The 23179-nt window shown below is 46.1% G+C and overlaps 8 protein-coding genes across 8 annotated transcripts; 1 reads left to right on the forward strand and 7 right to left on the reverse strand.

Moving 5' to 3' along the window:
• Positions 1-780: 780 nt before the first annotated feature.
• On the reverse strand, positions 781-1227 carry I203_104350 (uncharacterized protein; the record flags this gene model as incomplete). The annotated part of the gene is made up of 1 exon (XM_019144058.1): positions 781-1227. The coding sequence occupies one exon, from the start codon at positions 1225-1227 to the stop codon at positions 781-783; it is 447 nt and encodes a 148-aa protein (XP_019007107.1).
• Positions 1228-2017: 790 nt separating this feature from the next.
• Positions 2018-2707, reverse strand: I203_104351 (uncharacterized protein; the record flags this gene model as incomplete). The annotated part of the gene is made up of 1 exon (XM_019144057.1): positions 2018-2707. The coding sequence occupies one exon, from the start codon at positions 2705-2707 to the stop codon at positions 2018-2020; it is 690 nt and encodes a 229-aa protein (XP_019007106.1).
• Positions 2708-3527: 820 nt separating this feature from the next.
• On the reverse strand, positions 3528-5385 carry I203_104352 (uncharacterized protein; the record flags this gene model as incomplete). The annotated part of the gene is made up of 9 exons (XM_065517516.1): positions 3528-3903; positions 3985-4484; positions 4629-4646; positions 4699-4712; positions 4769-4863; positions 4922-5037; positions 5091-5176; positions 5242-5282; positions 5339-5385. 9 exons carry the CDS (start codon positions 5383-5385, stop codon positions 3528-3530), a joined length of 1293 nt encoding a protein of 430 aa, XP_065374334.1.
• A 300-nt stretch (positions 5386-5685) lies between these two features.
• Positions 5686-7062, forward strand: I203_104353 (uncharacterized protein; the record flags this gene model as incomplete). The annotated part of the gene is made up of 6 exons (XM_019144055.1): positions 5686-5876; positions 5931-6032; positions 6143-6335; positions 6448-6525; positions 6591-6803; positions 6856-7062. 6 exons carry the CDS (start codon positions 5686-5688, stop codon positions 7060-7062), a joined length of 984 nt encoding a protein of 327 aa, XP_019007104.1.
• Positions 7063-7360: 298 nt separating this feature from the next.
• Positions 7361-8495, reverse strand: I203_104354 (uncharacterized protein; the record flags this gene model as incomplete). The annotated part of the gene is made up of 3 exons (XM_019144054.1): positions 7361-7529; positions 7609-7808; positions 7890-8495. 3 exons carry the CDS (start codon positions 8493-8495, stop codon positions 7361-7363), a joined length of 975 nt encoding a protein of 324 aa, XP_019007103.1.
• Positions 8496-9613: 1118 nt separating this feature from the next.
• I203_104355 (uncharacterized protein) lies at positions 9614-11187 on the reverse strand (the record flags this gene model as incomplete). Its single annotated transcript, XM_019144053.1, has 7 exons — positions 9614-9949; positions 10046-10164; positions 10263-10339; positions 10432-10523; positions 10621-10733; positions 10835-10860; positions 11090-11187. The coding sequence occupies 7 exons, from the start codon at positions 11185-11187 to the stop codon at positions 9614-9616; spliced, it is 861 nt and encodes a 286-aa protein (XP_019007102.1).
• Positions 11188-12283: 1096 nt separating this feature from the next.
• Positions 12284-17975, reverse strand: I203_104356 (uncharacterized protein; the record flags this gene model as incomplete). Its single annotated transcript, XM_019144052.1, has 4 exons — positions 12284-13243; positions 13303-15498; positions 15557-17641; positions 17787-17975. The coding sequence occupies 4 exons, from the start codon at positions 17973-17975 to the stop codon at positions 12284-12286; spliced, it is 5430 nt and encodes a 1809-aa protein (XP_019007101.1).
• Positions 17976-19378: 1403 nt separating this feature from the next.
• On the reverse strand, positions 19379-21787 carry I203_104357 (uncharacterized protein; the record flags this gene model as incomplete). Its single annotated transcript, XM_019144051.1, has 1 exon — positions 19379-21787. The coding sequence occupies one exon, from the start codon at positions 21785-21787 to the stop codon at positions 19379-19381; it is 2409 nt and encodes an 802-aa protein (XP_019007100.1).
• Between the last annotated feature and the right edge of the window lie 1392 nt (positions 21788-23179).

The raw sequence follows: 23179 nt of genomic DNA on the forward strand, positions 1-23179 counted from the left end.
GAGGAGAGGAGAATGTGTTAGTGCACTTGAAGGGGAATGGGCTATATATATCTTATGAGATGGTGAGTACATTCGTCAGGTGTTTTCTAGACCAAGGGAATGACGTTTACTACGTGTCATACAGTGCGATGACGATCTTACAACTCAAGGCACACGGTGTACGGAGGTATGACGCTATATCACCTCAACTCGCACCATCAATGCACGGTGAAATCCCCCGTGCGTTCTGGGTTGTCACCAGGGCAAACTGTACCGGTAGGGTCATGTGTTCTCTGATTGATGTAACGAAGTGATCATATTACAGTATGCTGTATATAGATAGCTCTGACGTCAAGCACGAATACACCATCCCATGGTAGTTCGTAGTTTGTGACGTTGTCGATCCGGGATCTCCATTTTGGGGGAGACGTTGTTTTCACGTGGAGCGAAGTGGCTCCTGTCTCAGTGGCGCAGAGGCTTCTTCCACCGATCCACCATAGATCAAATAAGTTTAGACTCGAGTTCTTGGGTGCATTTCAGATCCATGCATACCGCTCCGCAACCTCTGTGAGCGACATCACCGTCATCTCAAGGCCGGGATCCTCTCGATTGGTCCTAATCCCTAGTTGAGTGGCCATAAAGGATCAAGTGAACGATCAAGAGCACCGAAATGTATACATATAGTAAAATCTTAAAAACGGAAGCAGGCTTTTTAAAGTGTACATACAGATACTAGAGGAATCCGGATTTGAGCGGAAAGAGGTCATCGCGCATGTATTTACATTCTGGGACACTGTATTCTCAAAACATCTGTCCGTTCATCATCATACTCTGTCTGAGGAAATAGTTTTTCGCCTCTCCAATAGCCAGTGCATCACCCGTAAGTGTCAACCATTCTTTCCACTTCTTATCCAGATTTTCTGTACGTTCCAATGTCCATGGTGATGTAGGCGTCATAACCTCTTCGAACAATTTACCACCATTGACTTCTTCGAATTTCCTATACTTGTCTTCGGTCTCAAACACGGAACTCTTGACCTCTTCCATCTGGTTCGTTGGAATCAGAATGCCCGATTGCGCAACCCAATTGTACGAATCCAATTTGGTCTTTGTACTTCGAGTAGATTGTATACAATCCGTCAAAGTACTTTCGAATGTTGACCTGAAATCGTATTTCGGTAAAGCATATGTCATATATTCAGCTTGTACTTTATGTAATCTACTGTCCCAGGTATCGAACGCTTCCATTTCAGGAAGCAGCTCCCAGGGGGATCCAGAACTGAGTTGACTCCCCTTGAGCCGTTCGCTCCAATTGACTATCTCGGGTAATTTGCAACGATCGCGCAATGTTCGTATGGCACTTTCGTACTTCTCGCATTGGATGTGTGCATGTAGATCTGGATATGTTCCATCAGATTGTTGTCTGAGTGATGCATTGGCTGTTTCATCTAATTTGATGACTGCGTTGTAATGCTCTCCAATCGAAAGGCATGACAGTGGGCTAACGTGGTAGTGATGTCGGTAAATTTGACAGGATTCTGCATATAGACTTCCGACATTTAGATTTAGATCTCACTTACAAAGACGCGTGAGTGAGCTGTGCGGAAGTCATTTGGCTATTCCTAATGGCGAGGAGGTGAATTTATATGCTAGGAATGGCGTTCTGCAGGAAATCGAAACTGTCAGTGACATAGATATACTCATGTGTATGTGCGTGTGTGCAGGCCTTGAGATGACTTATCGAGTCCTCACTCCAGACTCAATAGTCCGCCCTGTTTCAAGGGTATAAAAGTGTAAGGAGAAGTAAACCCTTTTGAATTGAACCTCCTTTGATCCTCACATCCTTCGAAGCAGAAAACCTTTGTTACAAAACTATCGTACAGCTTTTTGTTGTTGGTCTCCTTGAAGCGGAATGCCTTGGTCTCCGGGTATATAGCATACTGCATTGCCATTGTAATCCAAAAATTACTGCTGTATAACAAAGACCATGCAAGACGTAGAGTGGCCATCGCACTCGCATAAACTGTTCTCGTTCGTCTCATGAGCTCGATATGTCTTTGTGGCATTCTCTGATCATCGAAACGTCTTTTCTCAGTGAGATCCACTCATCCCACAAATCTACATCCTGATCCAAAGCCTTGTTGTACCTTGTGCAATTATCAGGATCGAATAGGTTCTGTTCTTTCTGACCTAGGAATGATTCTAATCTTCTGTAGGAGGATTCAGCCTTTTCGAGGGATAAGTATGTCTCATTAGCTTGACTGCTTACTCTGACACTTGGGTGGTTGTACGTCGAGATATGACGGCGAAGGTCTTTCTGTTCATCTTGCCCTATCGCGGTATCGCTTTCAATGAATCTTCGAAGATCTACATCGAGTAGAGATCTAAACTCATCATCGAACAATTTGTCTCCTCCTTCGCCCCCATTGACCAGTGAATCATCATCATCATGTACTGCCTGACGGTGTGCGATATCTTCCATATCGTCCTCATTGACGTGGGCTGTGCTTATACTGCCTCGCAAAGAAGCCTTTGCTATATTTGTACTTTGTACACAATCCTTCAAAGCTCTCTGGAATTCTTTATCCCATTTCTGGATTTTACAATAAGCCAGATCTTTCTCTGCGCATTGCCATCTTTGTTCTAGCTCTCTCAAAGCTGACGCCGAGTCTGACTTTGTGCAGTTCCCAGAGTATGCAATTGAAGTCCCATCTTCATTCTCGTTCATTATCCTTCTGCCCGGATGGTATTCACGAAATCCTAAGAGGGAATAACGATATCTATCGTAGCTCCGACACACAGCTGTAGCTTCTTCAGAAAGTTGCAAATTTTCGGGATCACGTGTAGATTGGCTCAGTAGTTCGACTCCCAGAAAAGCAGTGTCAATACATCGTTCGCAATGGTCTTCAAGCGTGAACAGGGTGTCTGTTGCCATGCAATGACACGAGACGGGGCGCGAACTCAGCAAGATCGACTTATGTGTTGGCCGAATGTCTTACAATATTCTGCAGTACTCAAGGGATACCGACTCACCCGCGTAGATAAGAGCGCTGCGGCCAATATCTCCAATTTGGTCTGCCATGTCTCCAGTACTCAAATACCCTTTACGGTGACCACCCAGAATTTCAGCACGATGAAGCAATCTTCGTGTGAGTTGAATGACTAGTACCTATGGTATAGCGTATTTGAAATCTCATTTGTTCCTTGCACAACAAACTCAGTAAGGTTTGAATTTGCACTCAATTTGCTGAATTAAGAGTCCAACCTCCGAAGAACGTTTTGCAGACGCCTGAGAAAGGATCATCGCATGATCAAAGCGATGGTTCGGAGGCTGAAGCAAATTCCTTTTGAGCAGGATGAACCGTTGTGTGAGGATTTGGTCCAAAGTACGAGTCTGGAATAACCTTTTTCTCCTCCGCAAGATATTCTTCGAGCGGATGAAAGGTGATATAAATTCTTGACATGATCAAAATACAACAACCTTCATGCAAAAAAGAGAACACGCCAGTATCAAGATAAACGCCTTCAACGACTCATTGGCGTCAGGCCTACTTCTCAACCCACACTTCATGCCCTAATTCATCCTTTTCCACTCCCCACTTCCCATTCTCTTTCTCATTCGCTTGAGATTCGGTATTATCCAACTCCGATAGAACTTCGTCCAAGCCCTTGACATCCGATCTACCCACCCCCTCCTCTTCGATTTTCTCACCTATCACTCTAACTACTTCTAGACCTAGGTCGTAGAACCCATCGTTCGTCTTTGGGTTGAACATCCCCATATGAGCTGAGACTTCATCTTTCGCTATGGTGTTCGAAGCCGTATCGAAGTATTCATACAATGGATGCGTCATCGGTGGGAGGATAGCGAACGTCCGTGAGACTAATTGAGTCGGTGGACAGGGAGGTAGATGGGTGTAATAGCTAGTAGTCCGACTCGATTGGTCAGCAATCATATGTCCCTTCTTCCTTTACGCATTGAGGGCATAGGGGTGAGGAACTCACTTATGAAATACTATTTTCCTGCCTACTAATAGCTCATGTATAGCCACCAGTCTACTCTTCATGCCTTCATCATCCCATAGATTCTTCACAAACGTCATGTGATCATATCCCCATTTCCACCCTGTGATGAAATCCTCCCTCCTGTAGTAAGCTGTTCCCAAAGCTACAGCACCGAGAGCGGCCGCGCCTAGACCATACATCGTTGTAGTGGATGGAGTTGCTAACGAAGGTATTCTTGACCAGAAGCAGCCAGTAGTTGTGGTTGTTTCGGTGCTTGCAGACGAGGCATTGGGTAGAACGGCAGTTTCAGTTTCTTTCTCCTTGCCCTTCCCGCTCGAGGGTGTCCGACTATTCGAGGGGCCAGCTTCGGGAGCAGTCTCTGTCTTCTTCCCGAATTTGCCAAATCCCAAACCTAGGGCCATAGGCGATAGCATGCCGACGGTAGAGGCTATATTACGAGCTTGATCGACATAAGATGCGGCTTGGGAAAGGTGATGTTTCTGTGTCGAGGAACGATATTCGTGTAAGCTATTGCCTCTCGCGGAAAGCGTGACTCGAAAAACTCACAAATGTATGCTATTTACCGAAGAGAGCGAAGGGATGATTAGCTGTTGTCAAAAGTCCACCATCGTCAATGCACTTACAGGATGCAAACCGAGATACTATATCCTATATTAGCACAAGTCGGTGGTCATATAGCACAAAAGTACTCACAGGAGTATCGAAAGCTGAAAAACATACTCGTTAGCTAGGTGCAGGAGATATCGGTCAAAGGTGAGCTCACCTAAGATCCCCACTATTCTAGGCCACATCATATCGCCTTCTCTCGTATTACTCGCGATATCCCTCGCAGCATCAGCTATCAACAGTCCGCCCATACTATATCCATGATCGTCAGCTGATGCTTCCAGGACAGCAGGCATGAGATCTAGCTCACGAATGACCCATCAAGACGACCTTTGCCTTCCCAGCCCCTCCACCTGCTCCATGATCGTTTTCCAGGTTAACAACTAGTTCGGTCAGCCAATCCACGAAAGCCAATGTCGCTGCGGTCTATGACATCTGTCAGCTACTTATTTTCGGCGCGAGCCGACACGATAGCTCACCAGTTCGCCTCGGGTTTGGTAGGCTGGAAACACACGGCTTTCCACTTTGAGTGAAGGGTGGGTCGTAGCGAGTAGATGAGATATTCCTATATTGTATCCCACTGGTCAGCTCGAAGAGATCCCGCTGGATACGAATGAAATTGCAGCTCACGTTCTGGGAATGACTCGAATGTCACGTCATTTCCTTTGAACCTGACAGAATGTGAATCAGCTAGAATACAGACAAGTAGGAACGAAGACGGACTTACCCGTGTACCCAGACGAGGAGGAGCAGGTCTTTTGGCTCTGTGGTCATCTCGAGGGATCAAATCAGCCTGAGAGGCAGCTCGTGGCTGTCGTACCTATCGATATACTCAAGGTCTGCAGACTGAATATAACAGGTTTTGGGTTGAGTTGAGAACGTGTCAAGCGTCAACATGGTGTTCTCGGTGGCAAATACAGACGAGTGGAGAGACCGCGGAGATGGATGGCATCTCCGTGGCTTCTCTCAACTTTCATCTCCCCCCTCCCTGAGTCCACTACATGAAATGCATTGAATCCTGGATCATCATATCATCCTGTACTCATCTTAGGCTTAACAGCAAGCGAGCTCATCATGTTCTCCATCAATACAGTACCACCTAGCTCCACGCAGTCCTTCTCAGATGATATACCGTCGACTCACAGAAGACATCCAGCCGAGTTAGAGGCTATGGACTTGGACGAGGACGAGTTCGGCGCTGGACCAAGTAGGAGGAACATCGTCACCCCAGGAGAGATAATCACCAGCTCCAAGGAGTATATTAGGTGAGTCATATCATCTTGAATCATCTATAATAGCTCACCTTGAGTGATTTGCAGGGGTCACGGTACATATGTCGAAGAGACCAATGTCATCTCCAGTGTCACAGGTACGATAGAGAGGGTCAACAAGTTGATTTCTGTCAAACCCGTTCGATCAAAGTGAGTCATATGGATACAATCATCAATGATAGTTCCTCTACCTTTCAGACAAAGGGGCTGGACCTTGTCTGCTATCTGATCATACTGATCAATATTTTCGATCCTCTCAGATACGTTCCGGAAGTAGGAGATCTAGTGATCGGACGAATCGTCGAAGTGGGACCACAAAGATGGAGAGTCGATGCGAATGGACGACAGGATGCTGTATTGATGTTATCTTCGGTGAACCTGCCTGGCGGTGTACAAAGAAGAAAGATCGAGAGTGATGCATTGAAAATGAGGGAATTTCTAGCTGAAGGAGATGTGAGTAGATTGTATCCTTTATCCCCTTGATCAGCTTAGCATGCTCGACCACGTTCCCATCTTACATGCTTAGAGAGGATAGATGCTAATAAATTAATCGTGATGTGCTCAGCTACTCGTTGCTGAAGTCCAAGCTTTCTTCGGTGATGGTGCAATGTCGTTACATACTAGATCATTGAAGTATGGTAAAGTGAGTTTGTACCGTCATTCAACCTGTCCCAGGGAAAATGGCTTATCGCTGGTCTCACTCATCAGCTGCGTAATGGTCAACTCCTCACTGTGCCACCTCAACTGATCCGTCGTCTCAAATCGCATTTCCACCACATTCCTCCACCATGCGGACCAACAGGTGTAGATGTGATATTAGGTTTGAACGGGTACGTGTGGGTATCGAATGGAACTTCGCAGGACAAGAGGGAAGGTGGAGAAGGGTTTGATTCCGAAGGTGTATATAGCGATAAGAACGATGTGAGTGATGTCCCCTAATCCGGTAGATGGTCGCTGAATCGCTATGAAATAGGATATCCCACCTGAAGGTAGACAGGCCATTTCAACTGTATCCAACTTGATTAAACTCCTTGCGGATCAAGGTATACCCCTGACCGATACGTTGATCGAAGAATCGTATAATTGGTTAAATCAGAATCAATTGCCTCCTGGACCATTAGCCCAACCTGATAAAGAGAGGATGTTAGCTGAAGTAGTCGGTATTGAGGTATATGCGTAGAGAGACCATCCCATCATGGCTAGATGCATTAACGAGATGTCTCCATTTATAGGTGGCTTGGCTTGACATGGCATGGCGATGAGCGATATACTGCATAATGCATTTGATTTTGTCTACATATCTATGTACAACTGTTGTATCTGATCTATTCCATTGACAGATCTTGATTATGTACAATACAAGCTAAGCTATGTCCGTCAATTAACCCAATTGAATTTTATCTTTCCACTTCTTCTTATGAAAGGTAGTATGATTGCTATATACAACTCTAAATGTATCCCAGATTTGGAGTTCGTTTTTACCATCCTACATCACCACTGACCCATTTCTTCAACTGTAAATGTCTCTTGCCAGCTTTTTTACTCAATATCCATCTTTCCAATTGATAAGTCTCGTAGGCTCCTTCAGTCTCTTTCATGGCTTTCATATGTTTAGGTCCTGAGATAGCTTTGATTGCGTGTCTTCGGCTATATAAGAAGAATCAATCAATCAGTCAGTACTCATTTACACGATATAAATGTCTGCGAAAGGATAAGGAAGGCTTACCTCTGCCAAATGCAAGTAGCCAAGTTGAGACCAGTATGATCAGGAACACCATACCAGTACATAACCAAACCACCATTTTCAACCGCTTCCTCGTGAGCCTCTCGATCGGCTCGATAAAGGGATAAATTGGATGATTCGGGTTTACGACGTGAGCGGAATACTACACAGTACCATTCTCGTTCGATAGCTTTAGGGAGGGACTGGAAAAAAGTAAGACAGCAATCAGCATAATATACTTGTATTGCCGGTCTCATCAGGGACCAGCAGGAAAATCAACTCACGAGAGCAGACCAATTGAACGCCTCATCATACGGCGTAGAAGCATAATCTTCATCCCAAGGTTTAAAATGATGTAAAGCCTGATGTAAAGCTAAACTCGCAGGGTCGATATCAGGTAATCTAGTTTCAAACCCCTTTAACGCTTCTACCACTTTGACCAACACTTGCGTTGTCTGATCCTTCTCCTTCTCGTTGTGTTGGTGTTCGTGGATGTGGTGTTCGGGTAAAGGGGACAGAAGGGGAGGTAAGTAGAGGATCGGATCTGCTGAGATCTCATCGGTGGTAGGAGGTAGAGTATGATGGGAATGGACTACTTCGGCATTCACGAGCGAAGAGCCAGAAGGAGAGGTCGGATCTGAATCGGAAGCACGTCGAGAAGCAGGTGGTGAAGGTGATGAGGAATGTATCAATTTCCTCTCTGTCGATCTACCTCTGGTCTGCTCAGTGGATAACGAATCGTATATCACTGAGGGTATTATATCTGAATCAGGATGATTGCTAATCATCCTTGACGACGACGATGAGGAAGAGGCAGGGGTAGACTGGAGATGAGATTGTTTCTTGGAGAAGTGGTGAGCGAGAGTATGGGTGGCTAATGCGAAGGCCATTTTGGATGTTCCTTTGTATGGGTTGAGTGGGACTTCTTGATTTGTCGTTGCTCAGTGCGTTTTTGTTTTCCTGGGGTTCTTGTAATGTCGCTGTGAGATTAGTAATTCAAAAGTGTTGATCGTTGCGAGTGGGGGGAGAAACAAACAAGGCCAAAGGACGCCTGCTTACATGCGTTGTTATATATATCAATCAACTGACAACATCAAGCACGCAAGTGTTACTATGCGTTTCACTTATTTGCACCATTTTCACCATTGACATCTTATATTCGCCATTGAAAGTTCAAAGGCGTGCGAGCTAAACCAAATGGTCAAGTCGCAAAATGGGAATTTGCTTGGACCGACCATCCCAAGAATAAACTTTTTTCCCTGTTATGGGTGATGGAAGGGGGTGATCACGTTATATGATTCCATTTCATTTTCAATGTGTGAGTGTGAGGTGGTTTCATAAGGCGTCAGTAGTCTATGCTTGGAAATAACGAAGGGGAGCTCAGATTGATAGAGTTATGTGTTTCTACGGTGATGAAAGAGATTTCGCATTATGGCGTGATTATGACCAAGAGAGCAGCCACGTTACCGAGAGTACCAGAAATCTTCCAGTGATCACCCGCTTCCTTTCCGTTCCTAGCCCAAAATTAAGCTGGATCGGCGATCACCGCGAGCGTCCATCCTGGGATGCAGGTAAAAAAGTGAGGACAGAGGAATAACAGTATGAACACATCGAAAAGAGCATACATTGTCAAACCCCCTGGTGTTGCATTTCCTCTTGATGATTGTGATCTCGATGTGCCTTTAGCGAACATGTCTAATCGAAACTTCACGAAAAGCCTCCATATCTCGACAAAAGTTCCCCAGCAGCTATCGTCTAACACCCTCTCCTTTTCACTCTCTTAAGCTATCAGCGAGATCCGAGGATTCGAGCAATCCCAACAGATGGTATCAACAGTATGGCATTCACATGAGGGTATAATTATGATACTGTGTTGTATGATATTACAGATTTGATCAACGTGATAATGATATTGACCAGGCATATTTGATTGTATCTACCTGCCATATGAAGGTCGAACCAGTCTAATCTCCTTTCTATCTATTCGAGATATTACCTTCTGAAGTTGTTACTCTTGTCTGGCGTTATCAAAACTCTCCACCCACTCTATCACCTTCCCCCAATTCCCAACCCTTTCCACACCAGGAGGTAACCAACCATCTTTTATCCTCTGTTCCCTCAAATCCTCGTATCCATCTAACAGACCTTTTTCTTGTTTCTCATGATACGTCATCCCTTCTATCGGCGATTTTTTAAGTGGATCATGGACGATAGCGTTCCATGGATAATCGCCAAATAGTAATACCTTGGTAGGTCCTTCGTGCGGATAGGTGGATGTCGAAACGTCGTAGGCGTTTTCGGAGGAATCGTCAATAAGGAATAATGATGAGGTGTTGTGTATTATCTGAGGATTGTAATAATAAAACAATATCATGATCATTATCATGTAAGCTATATTGTTCCCGTATTTGTCTGCTGTCATACGATAAATTTAACCTACCTCAGCTTTCGATCGCTTATGATGCGATACCACGGCTTTCCTAGCTACGTGTCCCTCTTTTTCTTCTCGAGTAGGTTCGAGATGCTGGAACGCTCCAGTAAAATGTATCTCATCGAATACTATCTCATTCCATTAGCACTGCACAAAGCCATTTTCCCAAGCTCTGCCAAGATTCAAATTTGATGAAACTTAGAGAAGGGATCGTAGAAATACTCACTATCAGGTAAATATTCGGCTATCCAATCTTCTGTCCCCGTCCTCTGATTCTCCGATCTGGCTGTTATGATGATCAGACTGTGAAATATTGCATATCAGTCTGCGGGCCATCCCAGTCGGTTATCTGAGGTATTTGGAACAAGTACAGTGTGACGAAGATAGATACCCACTTATAGCCCAAATCTTTCAAACGTCTTAAACCCTCTTTAGCTCCTTCAACCGGTGGTGCTCGCATATATAAACCACCTTGGTACAATTTTGCCTGAAATCCGGAATGAGTCACGGGGCCCAGGTCAGCCTGAGCCGCGATGACATAGAGAAATGTCTGAAGGAGACGAAAGGGGAGAGAGCTGACTCACGACCATACCGACTGTCTCTTCTGGTGTGCCCCATCCTCTATTCATCCAATACAAGTAATTCTTAAAATCATCTAAAGTCAATGGAGGTTGAGTATCGAACAATTCGTTATGCACTGTACGAGTGGAAGAATATCGATAGCAGTTAACATGAAAGATTCTCCGAATCAGATCATGGTCCTGCAAGCGATGGCATGGAATGGATGAATCAACTCACTATGTACTATCGTAGCGTTCGTCTGACTGTGAGGTTAAACGGTAGTAACGTAACATCATGATCAGCCTTTGATTTTGGACGTGTTTGTTTGAAGAGAGTAACAAAGCACGACCACGACGCCTCCTTAGTGCCTCAAGCCTTCCCGATGTTCCCGATCTTTTTATCAAAGATCCAGGTAAAAGCGACCCAGCCCTCAATAAAGATAACGGTAGAACGATGGTATGATGTTGTGAGAAACGACTGTGCTGCACTCACCATAAGACATCATCCATATCAACTGCGATCGTACCTTTCCATCCCCTCCTCGAAGGGGTGGTCATCCCACTAGCCAAGATGGTTTCCACGTCTGACATCGTTAATTCTGATTGTAAAGACTTCCTCTTTTCTATGAGATTTGTTTGTTGGGCGGTATGAGTGTCAGGACAGGACAAGATATCTCTATCTATCGGATATCTTCCAGATATGATCGTGTTAACAGTCGTGACTGTATAATAACTTGCAATAAAGATGCTAAAATCATTCGATCCTTGGATATATCCCTCTGTCCTTTCGGGAGGCCGCTTCGCCCGATTCGTATTTATCCTTTATGCAAGGTTGTTACTGTATCGAAAGTCCGATAAAGATCAATTCGAAGGCAGAAGATATTTGTTTCTACCCTACAATGGTGTTTGAACAAGTTGGAGAGTACTGTAGACATAGGTAGGTAGGTATGAACCAAGTGTATATATAGATTTCCATATACGAGTAGATTCAGTAATAATTTAAGTTTAACATTCCCTTAACCTTACTGTCAGGATGTATGTAACTTCTCGTTTAACCGAACCGAATACGAATCTCCTTATTGAGCTGTGACTCTGATATATTGTGGAAAAGAGATCTTGGAGTTGATCGTCGCGAATGATACAGATAAAGATAAATGAATCATGCGGTCCCATTATCTTTCACGGAACATGACCATATGATCATCTGGATCTGGAACATGTTATGCATGTGCGTGGGGGGTGTGACCAAGAGTCAAGTCAAACCAGGCACTCTTCGGGTCCGTTAAAATAATCCATTAGACCATCGCATCTTCATTGATCCGTCTTTGTCTCGATTTTTTGAGTCCTTCGGAACTAAAGTTATGCAAGTAAGTTACTACCTGTAGCATACGTACCGTGCCCACATTGATCTCCTATATAGTGCATAAACATCACACTACATATATATGTAAGATGTACTAATCTATTCCATCCGTTTACCTCTTACACTCTGAGAGAAGTTATAACAATACAACACGAGAACTCGAAAGAATATCATAGACAAACGTACAATACTCAGGTATGCACCAAAAGAAACAAACACACAGTTAATCAAACATGACATGACACGCTGTTGATTTGACCATATCGTCTCCGTAGTATCCCGATCGTTTGATGGTACCTTTGCTTCGAAAACGGCACTAAAATCTTACTCGTATGTACGATGCGTCGAGGCACCCGAATTCCCATGATTGCTAGTATGAGTGTGATTCCCAGGTCCCATCAGAGGAGGTGGACCGACAGTGCTTTTCAGGGGTGGTAAGCTATTTTGATCGTGATGCTGCTGCTGGTGATGATGATGGTGATGATGATGTGGGTAGTCACGAGCGTATGATCGATCCGGAGGGTATGGTGAGACACCATGATGTTGATGTTGATGTTGATGGTGATGGTTGTGATGGTGCTGCGATGAGTCATAATTCCCATTCGGTGCGCGTGCGTAAGAATTTGAACGATGTACTACAGGCGCGGTTACAGGTGGTACAGCATGGGGCGAATGATGAGCATTGGTATCGGACCAAGATGGTCTATGTGTCAGAGATGAAACAGGAACTGGAGTGGTAGTTGCCGCTCTGTGAGAATAAATATCATTCCTGGATGTCCCATTTGACCACGACGTCGTATTCGAGGGATATGGCGAGGGAGCGGGTAGGGAAGATGAAGATCGATAACGATCAAGATCCGGTCTTTGGTCGTACCTTCCGTAGGAAGCAGCTGATGCGGGTACAGGCGCGACGGATCTAGGTGAAGGTCTGGTCATTCCGTCTAAATCCCTCTCGTCCACCGTACCGTCCGATGCAGCATCGATTGTATCCGGGTTGGAATGAGCGGTGGACGGTCGTCTGTCAACGATGGAAGAAGGTGCGGGTGCATCGTCATTGAGTAACGCTGATATTCGCATGCCGCCAGACCGAGAAACAGGTTTCAAGGGGCTAGAATCAGGAACTCCGCCGGACTGTATCGTCGGTGTGGCGGAAGCAGGTGCATGAGGTGGACTGGGAGGGAACATGCCTAATCGAGGTTCATATCGATCCTGACTCATGAACGATGGGTAGGCATCGTAAATTGTTCGAGTGGGTTGAGCAGAACGGAAGGTTTCGCTTCCGGACTACAAACACAGTGTGAGCGGTCATTCATGTCGGCAGCACCATAACGGGACCAACTTACTAAACTAGCCACCGGTGATACCCTACCAGTGAGACTCCTCTTATCTTCTTCGGCTTTGATCCCTCCCAGATTTAGCGGAGGGAGGGGCGCCCCATTCCCATCGACCAATTCGCTTCTATGTCCTTCCAAGAAATTCCCAACTTGTCTCTCCGATTTACCCTTCAACTCAGCTGCTATCGCCTTGACATCCGCCCCATGGACCAGAACAAGTTCTTTCACCCTTCTCTTCTCCTCGACTGACCAATATGAATTGGTCGCTGATCGTCGAGTAGGTTTCTCCGTTGCTCCTGTGCCCGTCGGAGTAGCTCCAGGAGTGGAAATCGAGTTGGCTACAGGAGTCGCATTGGGATCAACCGCACCCTCAGACGGTTCTGCCAGGACCTTCCGTCGTTTACCTGCTCGTTTGACTGGCGGAAGCAGTTCTGATTGAGCAGTCGTCGGATCGAGAGATTCGTTTGTAGGCGTTGCGCCTGCGATAGCTGTGACAGGAGCTGGACCGGGTGTGGACATAGCAGCGGTGACTGGAGCAGTAGGAATCGAAGTCATGGGATCGACAACGGCGCGGGCAGAAGGAGTGGAAGGTACAGACGGACGAGTGGGGTTGATTACCGATATAGAGCTAACTCGAGGGCGTTTAGCAGTCTTCATCGTAACTCTCATCTTTGCTTTCGAGCCGACGGTCGAGGGAGCTTCGCTTCCCGCTCTCGAGGTGACATTCGAGTCAAGCTTCTCATCGTCGTCATTGGCAGTGGAAGCGATACTAGGTGCGGTTGCCTTCCTTCTTCTACCAGGTCCATTACCTTCTGCAGGAGTTCCCACTGTTTTGTCCTTTCTAGCGCTCGTACCAGGTATAACCGACTCTTCCCTTTCTCTACCTCCTCTCCCAGGTGTGTTGACTTCGTTTGACACAGTCGGTATCTGTCTATCCATATCTGCCAACAGAGCAGAACTTTTACCTCCCTTCTTGATCGGCATAGTCTTCTTCTTCCCTCCACCACGTTTACTAGCTAACATACCCTTATAATCCACCTCCTTCTTCGTGCGGTAGTAGTACAGGACACAATCGGAAGCAGACTTGTTGGGGATCCCATCAGCGATTCTACCGAATTGTTTCGGATATGCCATATATCTTCTAACGAAGATAGCGCGTTCTTCGGTCGTCCATATCGGTTCCGCATTGCCTTTGAAATCATAGAATGCCAATGGATCTTCTACTAAATCATTATCATCGTCATACCGAAGTCTACGTTCTTCGTCCAATAGCATATCAGGGACAACAGCTGAAGTCTTGTTCGCTCGGTAAGTAGGATCTTTCGCTGCTGTATCAGCAAGACCAGCAAGGATCGCTTCGAATTCTGCCTCTGTATGTACAGCATCTCCCGCTCCTCTTCGTCTGTTACCTCGAGCATTGTACAGATCTTCAGGTAGTGGCGTAGTGGGTGCGACTGGACCGGGTGTGACAACAGGTAAAGCACCAGGAACTGCGTACAGATCCGCTGGGACTTCTCCACGTTTCTCCATGAGCGAATCCAGGAAGTTGCAATGTTCTTGCCATTCTTGGTCGAGCTCGAGGTATTCGTTCTTCAGTCTCTCAGATTTGGCTGCGAGATCTTCCTTCTCCCGTGAGAGCGTGCTAGCTACGAGTTTTGCTACGATGCGTTGCTGGCGGCTGAGCGGCCAGGTGGTCTTCTTCAACATCACTGAACGATCTTTGTCACTTTTCGCTATTATCCGGGATGAGTGTGTAGGGGCTGCTGAGACATTCCAAGCTATGATGGACACAGGATCAAAGGTGAGAGTCTGCTTTGTTTGTCTAGTTTTGATAGCAGCGATGAGGTTGGCTTGTTTGATCTCTTCTGGTGCGTCTTCAAATATAGGTGTATCCGCTTCGTCGATATCTGCGGTCTTGGGTCCAGCTTCCGTCTCAGCTTCCGTCGAGGTGGAATATGCTGTGGGCATTGGATCTTTTCTGGGTTCACCGTCGCCAAAGGGTGATGACAATGGCCCGTTGGTAGAAGGCAACTGGACAGCCCTTCTTTCAGCAATAGTAACACGTCGTGCTGGTGGACTGGCTGGAGTTTCCGGAATGGCAACTTTGTCGGAGGTGATAGTTGCAGGTGATACAACCTGTACTACAGCGTATTCCACTTTGTCGTGGGAGACCGCAATGGTGGAAGCGAGATTAGGCTGATCCTCCTGTATTAAGTTACTATCAGCGTTTATGCCACCTGCATGAGAGCTAGGAAGAACTTACAAAGGGTACCGTTTCCGGCACAGAAGACGTCTCCTGGATGGGAGAAGCAGAATCGATCGCAGCTTCTTTAGGTAAGCTACGTGTAAGTGGAGCGGGGACTGGAGAAGTAGGGTCTGTCTGAGCGATGTGGTTGCCTGTATCTTCCGACATTACTGGGGCAGTCTCGTTGTCAAGTGGTGCAATGATGTCAACATGACCATTAGGTAATGCCTGTTGAGGTGACGTGAGGATCCTCTCCTCACCTTCCTTTACCGGGCTCTCCTTTGATGGTGTGAGTTCTGGTACCAGAGGATCATCCACCTCCATCGGAGTATCAGCAGTATCCTGGGATCTTTCGATATCCTGCTCTTCAACTTCGACATGAGGTCGGTCCTTCTGTTTACCCTGTTGACCAGCTTTGATTGACGAGATATCATTGCGGATAGCGTTATCGCCACTCGCGTCATTCTCTGATACTTGAGCAGTCATATTCGCCTCTCCATCTGAACGTGTTTGTTCCGTCTGAACATCGACCTCAGTGTTCTCCTTGTCATTCGCAGATATAGGCCTGACAGGTTCAACTTCCACGTCCATCTTCGTCTCTGTTGTCTGTCCATTTGATTCAGGAACCGATACCGAGCGAGAAACAGGGAGTGACGATGATGGTGGTTGATCAGCAGGTGGAGGTGGAAGAGACGGGGTATCAGGTCTTGAAGGTATATCTTGGACATCCAGTGTGCTATCCAGATGATCGCTCTGAGTCGTAGGAGGCGGTACAGGTGGTGTCGGTGGTCTATCCACTTTCTTCTCTTCTTCTTCATCTTCTTTTTGCTTCTGATTATCTAGCACAGATTGGACAGTAGCTACTTCTCCTTCTTCAGGCTGACCTATTGATTTCCTAGGTGATCGTTGCGAAGGCATTGACACCGACGATGACAGTTCCTGACCACGATCAACTTCTTCATTCCATCTTGCAGGAGGGTTCGACGAGCTTCTTTTCCGGTTCTTATTATTATTAGTCCAGGTATCATCGAGGTTTCTCCTAGTACTGAATGTGAACGATGATAACGGTGGTGAAAGAGGTCTTCTATCCCTGTCCCTTTCCCTTGCTCCGTCCCTATCCCACCTATCTCTCTCCCGATCCCGAGGTGGCGTAAAGTTCCTTCTAGATCTCTCATCATAGGACCAAGAAGGTACCCTCGTAGCTTGCACAGGTGAGATCACTTCTCCTTCTTCCAAATCATGTTCTTCAGTTGGTGGCTTGACGTCAGGTAAAGGAATTTGCGAAGTGGGTACACTGGATGGTCCATCCGTATCTCTAGCTCTCTTACTTTCCACTGGACTGGATGACCCTCTCATGCGCAATTGTGCTCCAGAAGCAGAGAGTGAAGGAGAAACAGGACGAGACGTTGAAGGACCGCCGGTTCCAGATCCCGTTCCACCGACACTAACTGATCTATCGAATTGCCGAGAAATGAAAGAATCCCTATTCGGCGTATAATGAGTAGATCTATTTGGGCCAGAAGTGGATGGTAATCTTGAAGAATACGATGGAGGAGTTTGAGCGGTAGATGCAGATGCTGATCCTGATCTTGGACCTCTAGGTGCAGATGGTGGTGATCGTGGTGCAGGAGGAGGAGGAGGATATCTTGAAGGTGCGGATGAACGATGATCATCCCTGTCCCTCTCCCTTTCGCGAGGGGAATACCTGTCATCTCTCCATCTAGATGACCAACTTGATTCCCTATCCCTTGGAGATGGTGCGTATCCTGACACTCTTCTGGGTGGTAAACCATCTGGTCCATTGGACGATCGATAAGGTGCACCTGGTGAATCAAGACTCAATCTGTCACGAACGTCGAATCGATCCCTTTCCCTATCCCATTCTCTTTCACGATCACGATCTCTTTCTCTTTCTCTTTCTCTTTCGCGCTCGTAGAGTATCCTGCGGGGTGGTGATGGTGTTAAACTTCTAGGTCGAGAACCGGGTCCGGATCCAGAGGAGGAATGAGGTCGATAAACATTACTACCTCCTGGTCGGGGTGCACGATTCTGCCACGGTGGAATGGCATATGGTCGAGAGGATGATGAAGATGATGAAGGGGGCTGTTTACGATGCATCCGTCTATTAGCCTTGTTTCGTGCCATGGGGGCGTAATGAGAAGTGAAGTGAAAAGGAAATGGAAGTTGGTAAGATGTGAGATGTAGAATACAAGAAAGATTGGTGATGAAAGAAGTAGACTGAACTTACATAACCACCACCTATCCTTTCATCCCTTTCCCTATCTCTTTCTCTCTCATACTCACCATCCCATCTTGATACCCTCGGGGGTAACCCATTCCCAGATCCAGAAGGTGCAGGGGGTAGCTTGATACTAGAGTTACCGGGATACGTGGTGGAGGAGGAAGAGGGACGTGATGGTCCAGCCTCAGGATACATGGTCATTTGGGTTGGTTTGGTCTGAGAGGTCTTCACCAGTGAGTATGTGCGTTTGGTTTTTATGTGTTGTATATAGTTGAATGCGATCCGTGATCTGTGATATTTGTCTGTCTGTTCCTTCGTTGTCAATTATTATCGTTGTTGTTTCGAGATGACATCTATATCTGACATTTCCTGTTTTACAACCGTGGTATATCTGTCAGGTGCAGTAATGGTGGTATTTGAAGTAAGAACGGTCAATATAGCGTTGACATCTACTTGGTGTAGCAAGTTGATGAATATCAGAGAGATAGATAGATGCATTGCAACTGAGTTTTCCTTTCTGTTTTACTTGATCCTTTCGAGTAACGATGGAACAAACAACAAAGTCTAAATGTGCACCAGAGATCCTTCATTACAAACTCTAAATCATGATTAGGAACTTTGTATTTCGACATTCCTGCAATGGTTACAGGTACAAGGGTCTTTGATACAATTTGCCACTCACCCGGGGATATAACCTATAACGGGAATTGTCATGTAATGTGCACTGCAACTGACAGCAGTTATAAAGCATCGTAGAAAATCATTGCATCTCTCTCTCTCTTCCAACTCTAACAAACAGTATATAAAGCTATCTACGAGCGCAGAAACGAGAGGGAAGGTACAACAACATATGAGACGTATTCTACGAATCCAAGCCAAAAAAAAATTAAAAAAAGAAAAAAGAAAAAAAGGAGATGGTAAGAAACGATAAAAGTTAATTGAAGAAACTTCCTCTTATTTATCAAACCCCTCTCTACGGTACCTCCACATTACGATACGATTGATAACAAAAAGAAACAATAGCGAAATTGACATGGAAAGATAGCTAAAGTTCAAGTATAAGAATTGAAAAAAGAGAGGGGAGGTTGGCATTGTCTGCCTTTGGGTGTTTCTTCTATATGAGAGAGAACAGAGATATAAGAGATTGAACAAGCCACTGTAACCCACTCAAATTAAGCGGGACTAAAGACACTTGATCGAATCGGATGGTATAGTCGTATATCGATAAAGGAATGGGTATATGAGTGACCTTTAGATAAGTCAGGTCAAAGATAGAAGGCGACGTAGATAAAAACATGTTACGCGCTTTGATATCAACATTTACACATTTTTGAAAAGAAGTAAAGTGGTGTAATTGTTCGTTTCAGATTTGGGATGGGAATGAGGGTGAGAAAGAGGAAAAGCAAAGATCTATTCTATAACTCGAATAGGAATGTGAAAGAAATCGTGAAAGAAATCAATAAACATTGTAATGAGGTGAATATGACCAATCGGATTCGAACGAATTATCGTTCAGACATCTCGTGTACGAGCTCGTAGAGCGATTTCGACTGATTGGTTCTGACCTGCAAGTAATTCCGCAGTGTCAGTGGTAAAAATCACCACTGTACAGCACCAACAGGTTTACCCCACCTCTTTGACGTTGATCCAATATTCATGTTTGTGTTGCCCTTTTGAGATTCCTGGAGGTAGTTTACAGGTTGAACAAGCTCCATTCCAGGTTCGACGTATGCAGCATGTTGGAAGGGTCTTGCTGGCTTGACGCCGTTTTGACAGTCGTGGCAACGTTTCCTGTCAGAAGGGGCAATGGGATAAAGAAAGTCGTTCGATTCCCAGTCGATTGAGTGATCGGATCTGGAGCTGGCTTGAGTCCAATCACTATAGGATCGTTGTCTAGGGGGAGTTTCGAGCAAGTCCAAAGGGACATGGAAAGGTTGAGTGGGCTGGGAGATCCCTCGTCCATGACTATCGTAAGATGAGAGAGAGGTATCGCTAGAGTTAGAACCAGATCGTTTCAACTCGGACATGGAAGGTAACCATTTCTTGGCCCCGTCATAATCCAAGAACTCTTCGTCGTCCTCTTCATCGTCTTTCTCCATCTCATCACTGAGATACTCATCGTTGACCAACGCGTTGACATCCCTTTCCGCTCGTTCCATCTCAACGTCCACTTCCAGATCTCGCATGTCTTGCTGAGAGATACCGTATGTTCTAGCAAAGCTTCCCCAATCTCGACTGATAGCTTGATCAGCAGCAGCGGGAAGTTCATCCGAAGATAATCGGCGTTCGTAGTGAGTCGGCGGAGAAGCAATCTGACAATCGTCTTCGATTTCCACGTCTCTTGCTTCAGTCACCATATCATCGATGATGGGGGTGATGACAAGGTCGACTTCATCAGGAATAGCTTTGGTGATAAGGGCGGTGTAAAGCTTGTTGACGTGGTCGACCCATGATGAGACGGGAACATGAAGTGAGAAGTGCAAGTCGGCAAGCGCGATTCTTTCCATTCGATCAAGTTGCTTGACGGGGATAGTGGTGACTTCACACCATGACTTGGTGAGGAATGAATTATCGTCCAACCATTTACCAGCTAACATGAGACCTAAGGTGGCGACTCTCTTTTCGATAGATTCCAATTCGTATGATCGGCATTCTCGAAGGAAATCTCGTAATTCGGCACCTTTCACACCATCACCTTCGTGGAAACCGAGGCCGTGAAGGAACCAAACAGCAGAGACAAGAGCGGTAGGCGAAATGGTCATACGTTGAATCATGTCGAGGATAAAGTTGACGAAAGTGGAGCTAGGTTTCATGGAATGAGCCCAAGCGACATTCCATGGATCTCTGGGCTCCAAATCAGGTCTCCTTTGTCGAGTTTTGCGAGGAGCAGGAATAGGTGTAGTGATCATACCCATTCTGCCCCAGGGTTTAGAATAATCTGGAGGTGATCGACCGACACGGAGCCAAGATTCCTTTTCTCTCCCACCGATCCCCCAGATCTCATCAGAAGCACCTCCGACACCAGGTCGGAAAGATCCGGGAGTGCCCAAAAGACTGATGACTTGATTGGCATACCATACAGCGAAAGCAGCATTTATAGTCTCGATTGACACTTCGGGAACAGGAGGAGCAACGTAAAGTTGTTCGACATGACTGGAGGGGTATCGGTAGGTGTCATGAGGAGTGATGGGTCGCTCGGGAAGTTGAACCAGTCGAGGATGAAGAACAGGAGCGTGAAAGTCGGCAGGGAACGCGCTGGACCATGCGTTCGCATGTGGGGGTGTCCATACCGAGTGTTGCTGTTGCTGTTGATGGTGGTAGCCCATACCTGGAGGAGGGTTCACGTAAGTTGCCGGTTCAAAGGCGAACATATTGCTATCGCCTTCAGGATACACAGGACCCGATTCACCAAAGAATCGTCCACCTTGAGAGTAACCTTGCTGCATGGAGCCTTGCAAATCGTGATGTCGAGACGGGAGTATATCCTCGTTGGACCAATCGTCGAGAGGCCGAGCGAGGGTACTAGCTTCAGGCGGTACGGGAGGATAAGGACGACCGTTGAATGACATTCGAGTGTATCGTCTGTTCATCGTGAAATCGTCCTGTTTATGGTGGTCGGTAGTTTTGACATGACGGAAATGAGTTAGGTCCACAATGAAAGGTGGGTTGGGTAAAGGAGTGACCAATGAGCGGTTTGAGTTGGAGAGATTTATGGAAGGAAGGGTAGAGTGAAGGGATGACATGGTCAGCAAGTCTGTAGATGGTGATGATCCCTTTGGACAAACTTGTTTTCTACTCACTTCAATCTCCTCTTCCTCATCTGCACGTTGTTGATAGCCATATGACATGTGATTCTCACTTTGCATCGGGACTTGAGCTTGCTTGTGGTATCCTCCGCCATTAAGAAGCTTGAGAAGCTCGATATCAGCGTAATCTGGCCGCTCCGCTTCGAACGATCTTCGATCATACGCATCTCGCCCGTTGGGCATGTCGAAGATGTAAGGCATGATGTCGATTAAGGGAGAGGACCCCAAGCGACCCAGGGGCCAAGGTACAAAATCTCCTTTAGATGGAGAGTGTACCTGCGATGTTGTTTATGATGCTTTGGGAGAGGTTTGTGGGTGGCAAATAGGTCTAGATTATGCGCTTTATGGATTGTCGGCTTGGGGGGTCCGTCGTTTTATATAATTTGAAAGGGTGGGAAACCGATGATCAAGTTTCCAATGACGTTATAGGCTTGATAGGATGTCGACAAAAAGGTGATAAAGTGTAAAGGTCGATTTGTGATAAGCAAGGAGCTGAGACTACCAATGAAGGTGTGCAGTTTGGCTGCGGAGCGTCGACTTGCTTGGATGGTTGTGGGAGAACACCGTCTGGCGATTGATAGCTGAACGATCAATTCAAGGGGAACGCGAGTGCACCGTGCGTTTATATGAGTTGAGCGATGAACGACGAGAAGGGATAGAGAAGAATGGAGTCGAGACTGCTGATGTTAAAGAAGAAAAGAGATGAAAGAAGGAAAGAAGAAAGGAAGGTGGCGATGAAGAAAGGAATACGCCTATTAATCAGCCAAAATGTACTGTGCAGACAAAAAAAAGGTTGCGTTGTGACTTTGGGTTGAGTGAGTCGGTCGCTCGGTGATGAGGTTGGGTCGGCGAGAGTCAGATAAACACTTACGTTTCTCTATATGGGATGACTCAACTACCACTGATCACTTGACTAGCTTCTGACGGGTTTCTCCAGGATCGCAAAAGCGGGAGTGGGAGGGGGGGAGGGGGGAAATATCTGTCTTTCCTTTTTTTCTGCGTGACCTTTTCTTCTAATCCAGCGACACGTTGATATGTCGATGAGTTTGGGTTGAAGGACAAGTCGAAAAGAGGGAAGAAGTATTTGGATTGGTGGTGTGTTCGGCAGAGATAGAGGGTTCCAGTTAAGAAATACTCTACTCTATGTACCGTTTTTGAAAGTGGATTGGGTATGAGGGAGAGAAGAAGGAAGAGGTGTAGGTGTGTTCATATGAAATGGTGGTGGTTGGTTTGCGCGTGGTATCCTGTCCTCCATCTCATCCCTACCACCCTACCAAGCATTCGTCATACAGTACATACATACAAATCGAATGTTACCAAGGAATCGAAAAATTGCATTGGTCCATGAGTTATCTCGCCGAAACACCGCTGTGTGGCGCGTTGAGGACATTACCAAAGGGGCTCATGACGCGTTCAGTGCTATCAAAGATGCTTCACCGATCATTTGATCGTACAGTACGAATGAGCATGACGTAGAAGAAAGAATACAACAATTTCCTATCCATAAGGATGGAATGCAACGTCATTCGTACTCCGTGTCGGTGAAAGCGAGGAAGCCACCGGTATGATTCTTGACGAGATCATCGATCAGCC

The sequence above is a fragment of the Kwoniella mangroviensis genome, assembly GCF_000507465.2.
Source record: "Kwoniella mangroviensis CBS 8507 chromosome 1 map unlocalized Ctg01, whole genome shotgun sequence".
Classification (NCBI taxonomy): Eukaryota; Fungi; Basidiomycota; class Tremellomycetes; order Tremellales; family Cryptococcaceae; genus Kwoniella; species Kwoniella mangrovensis.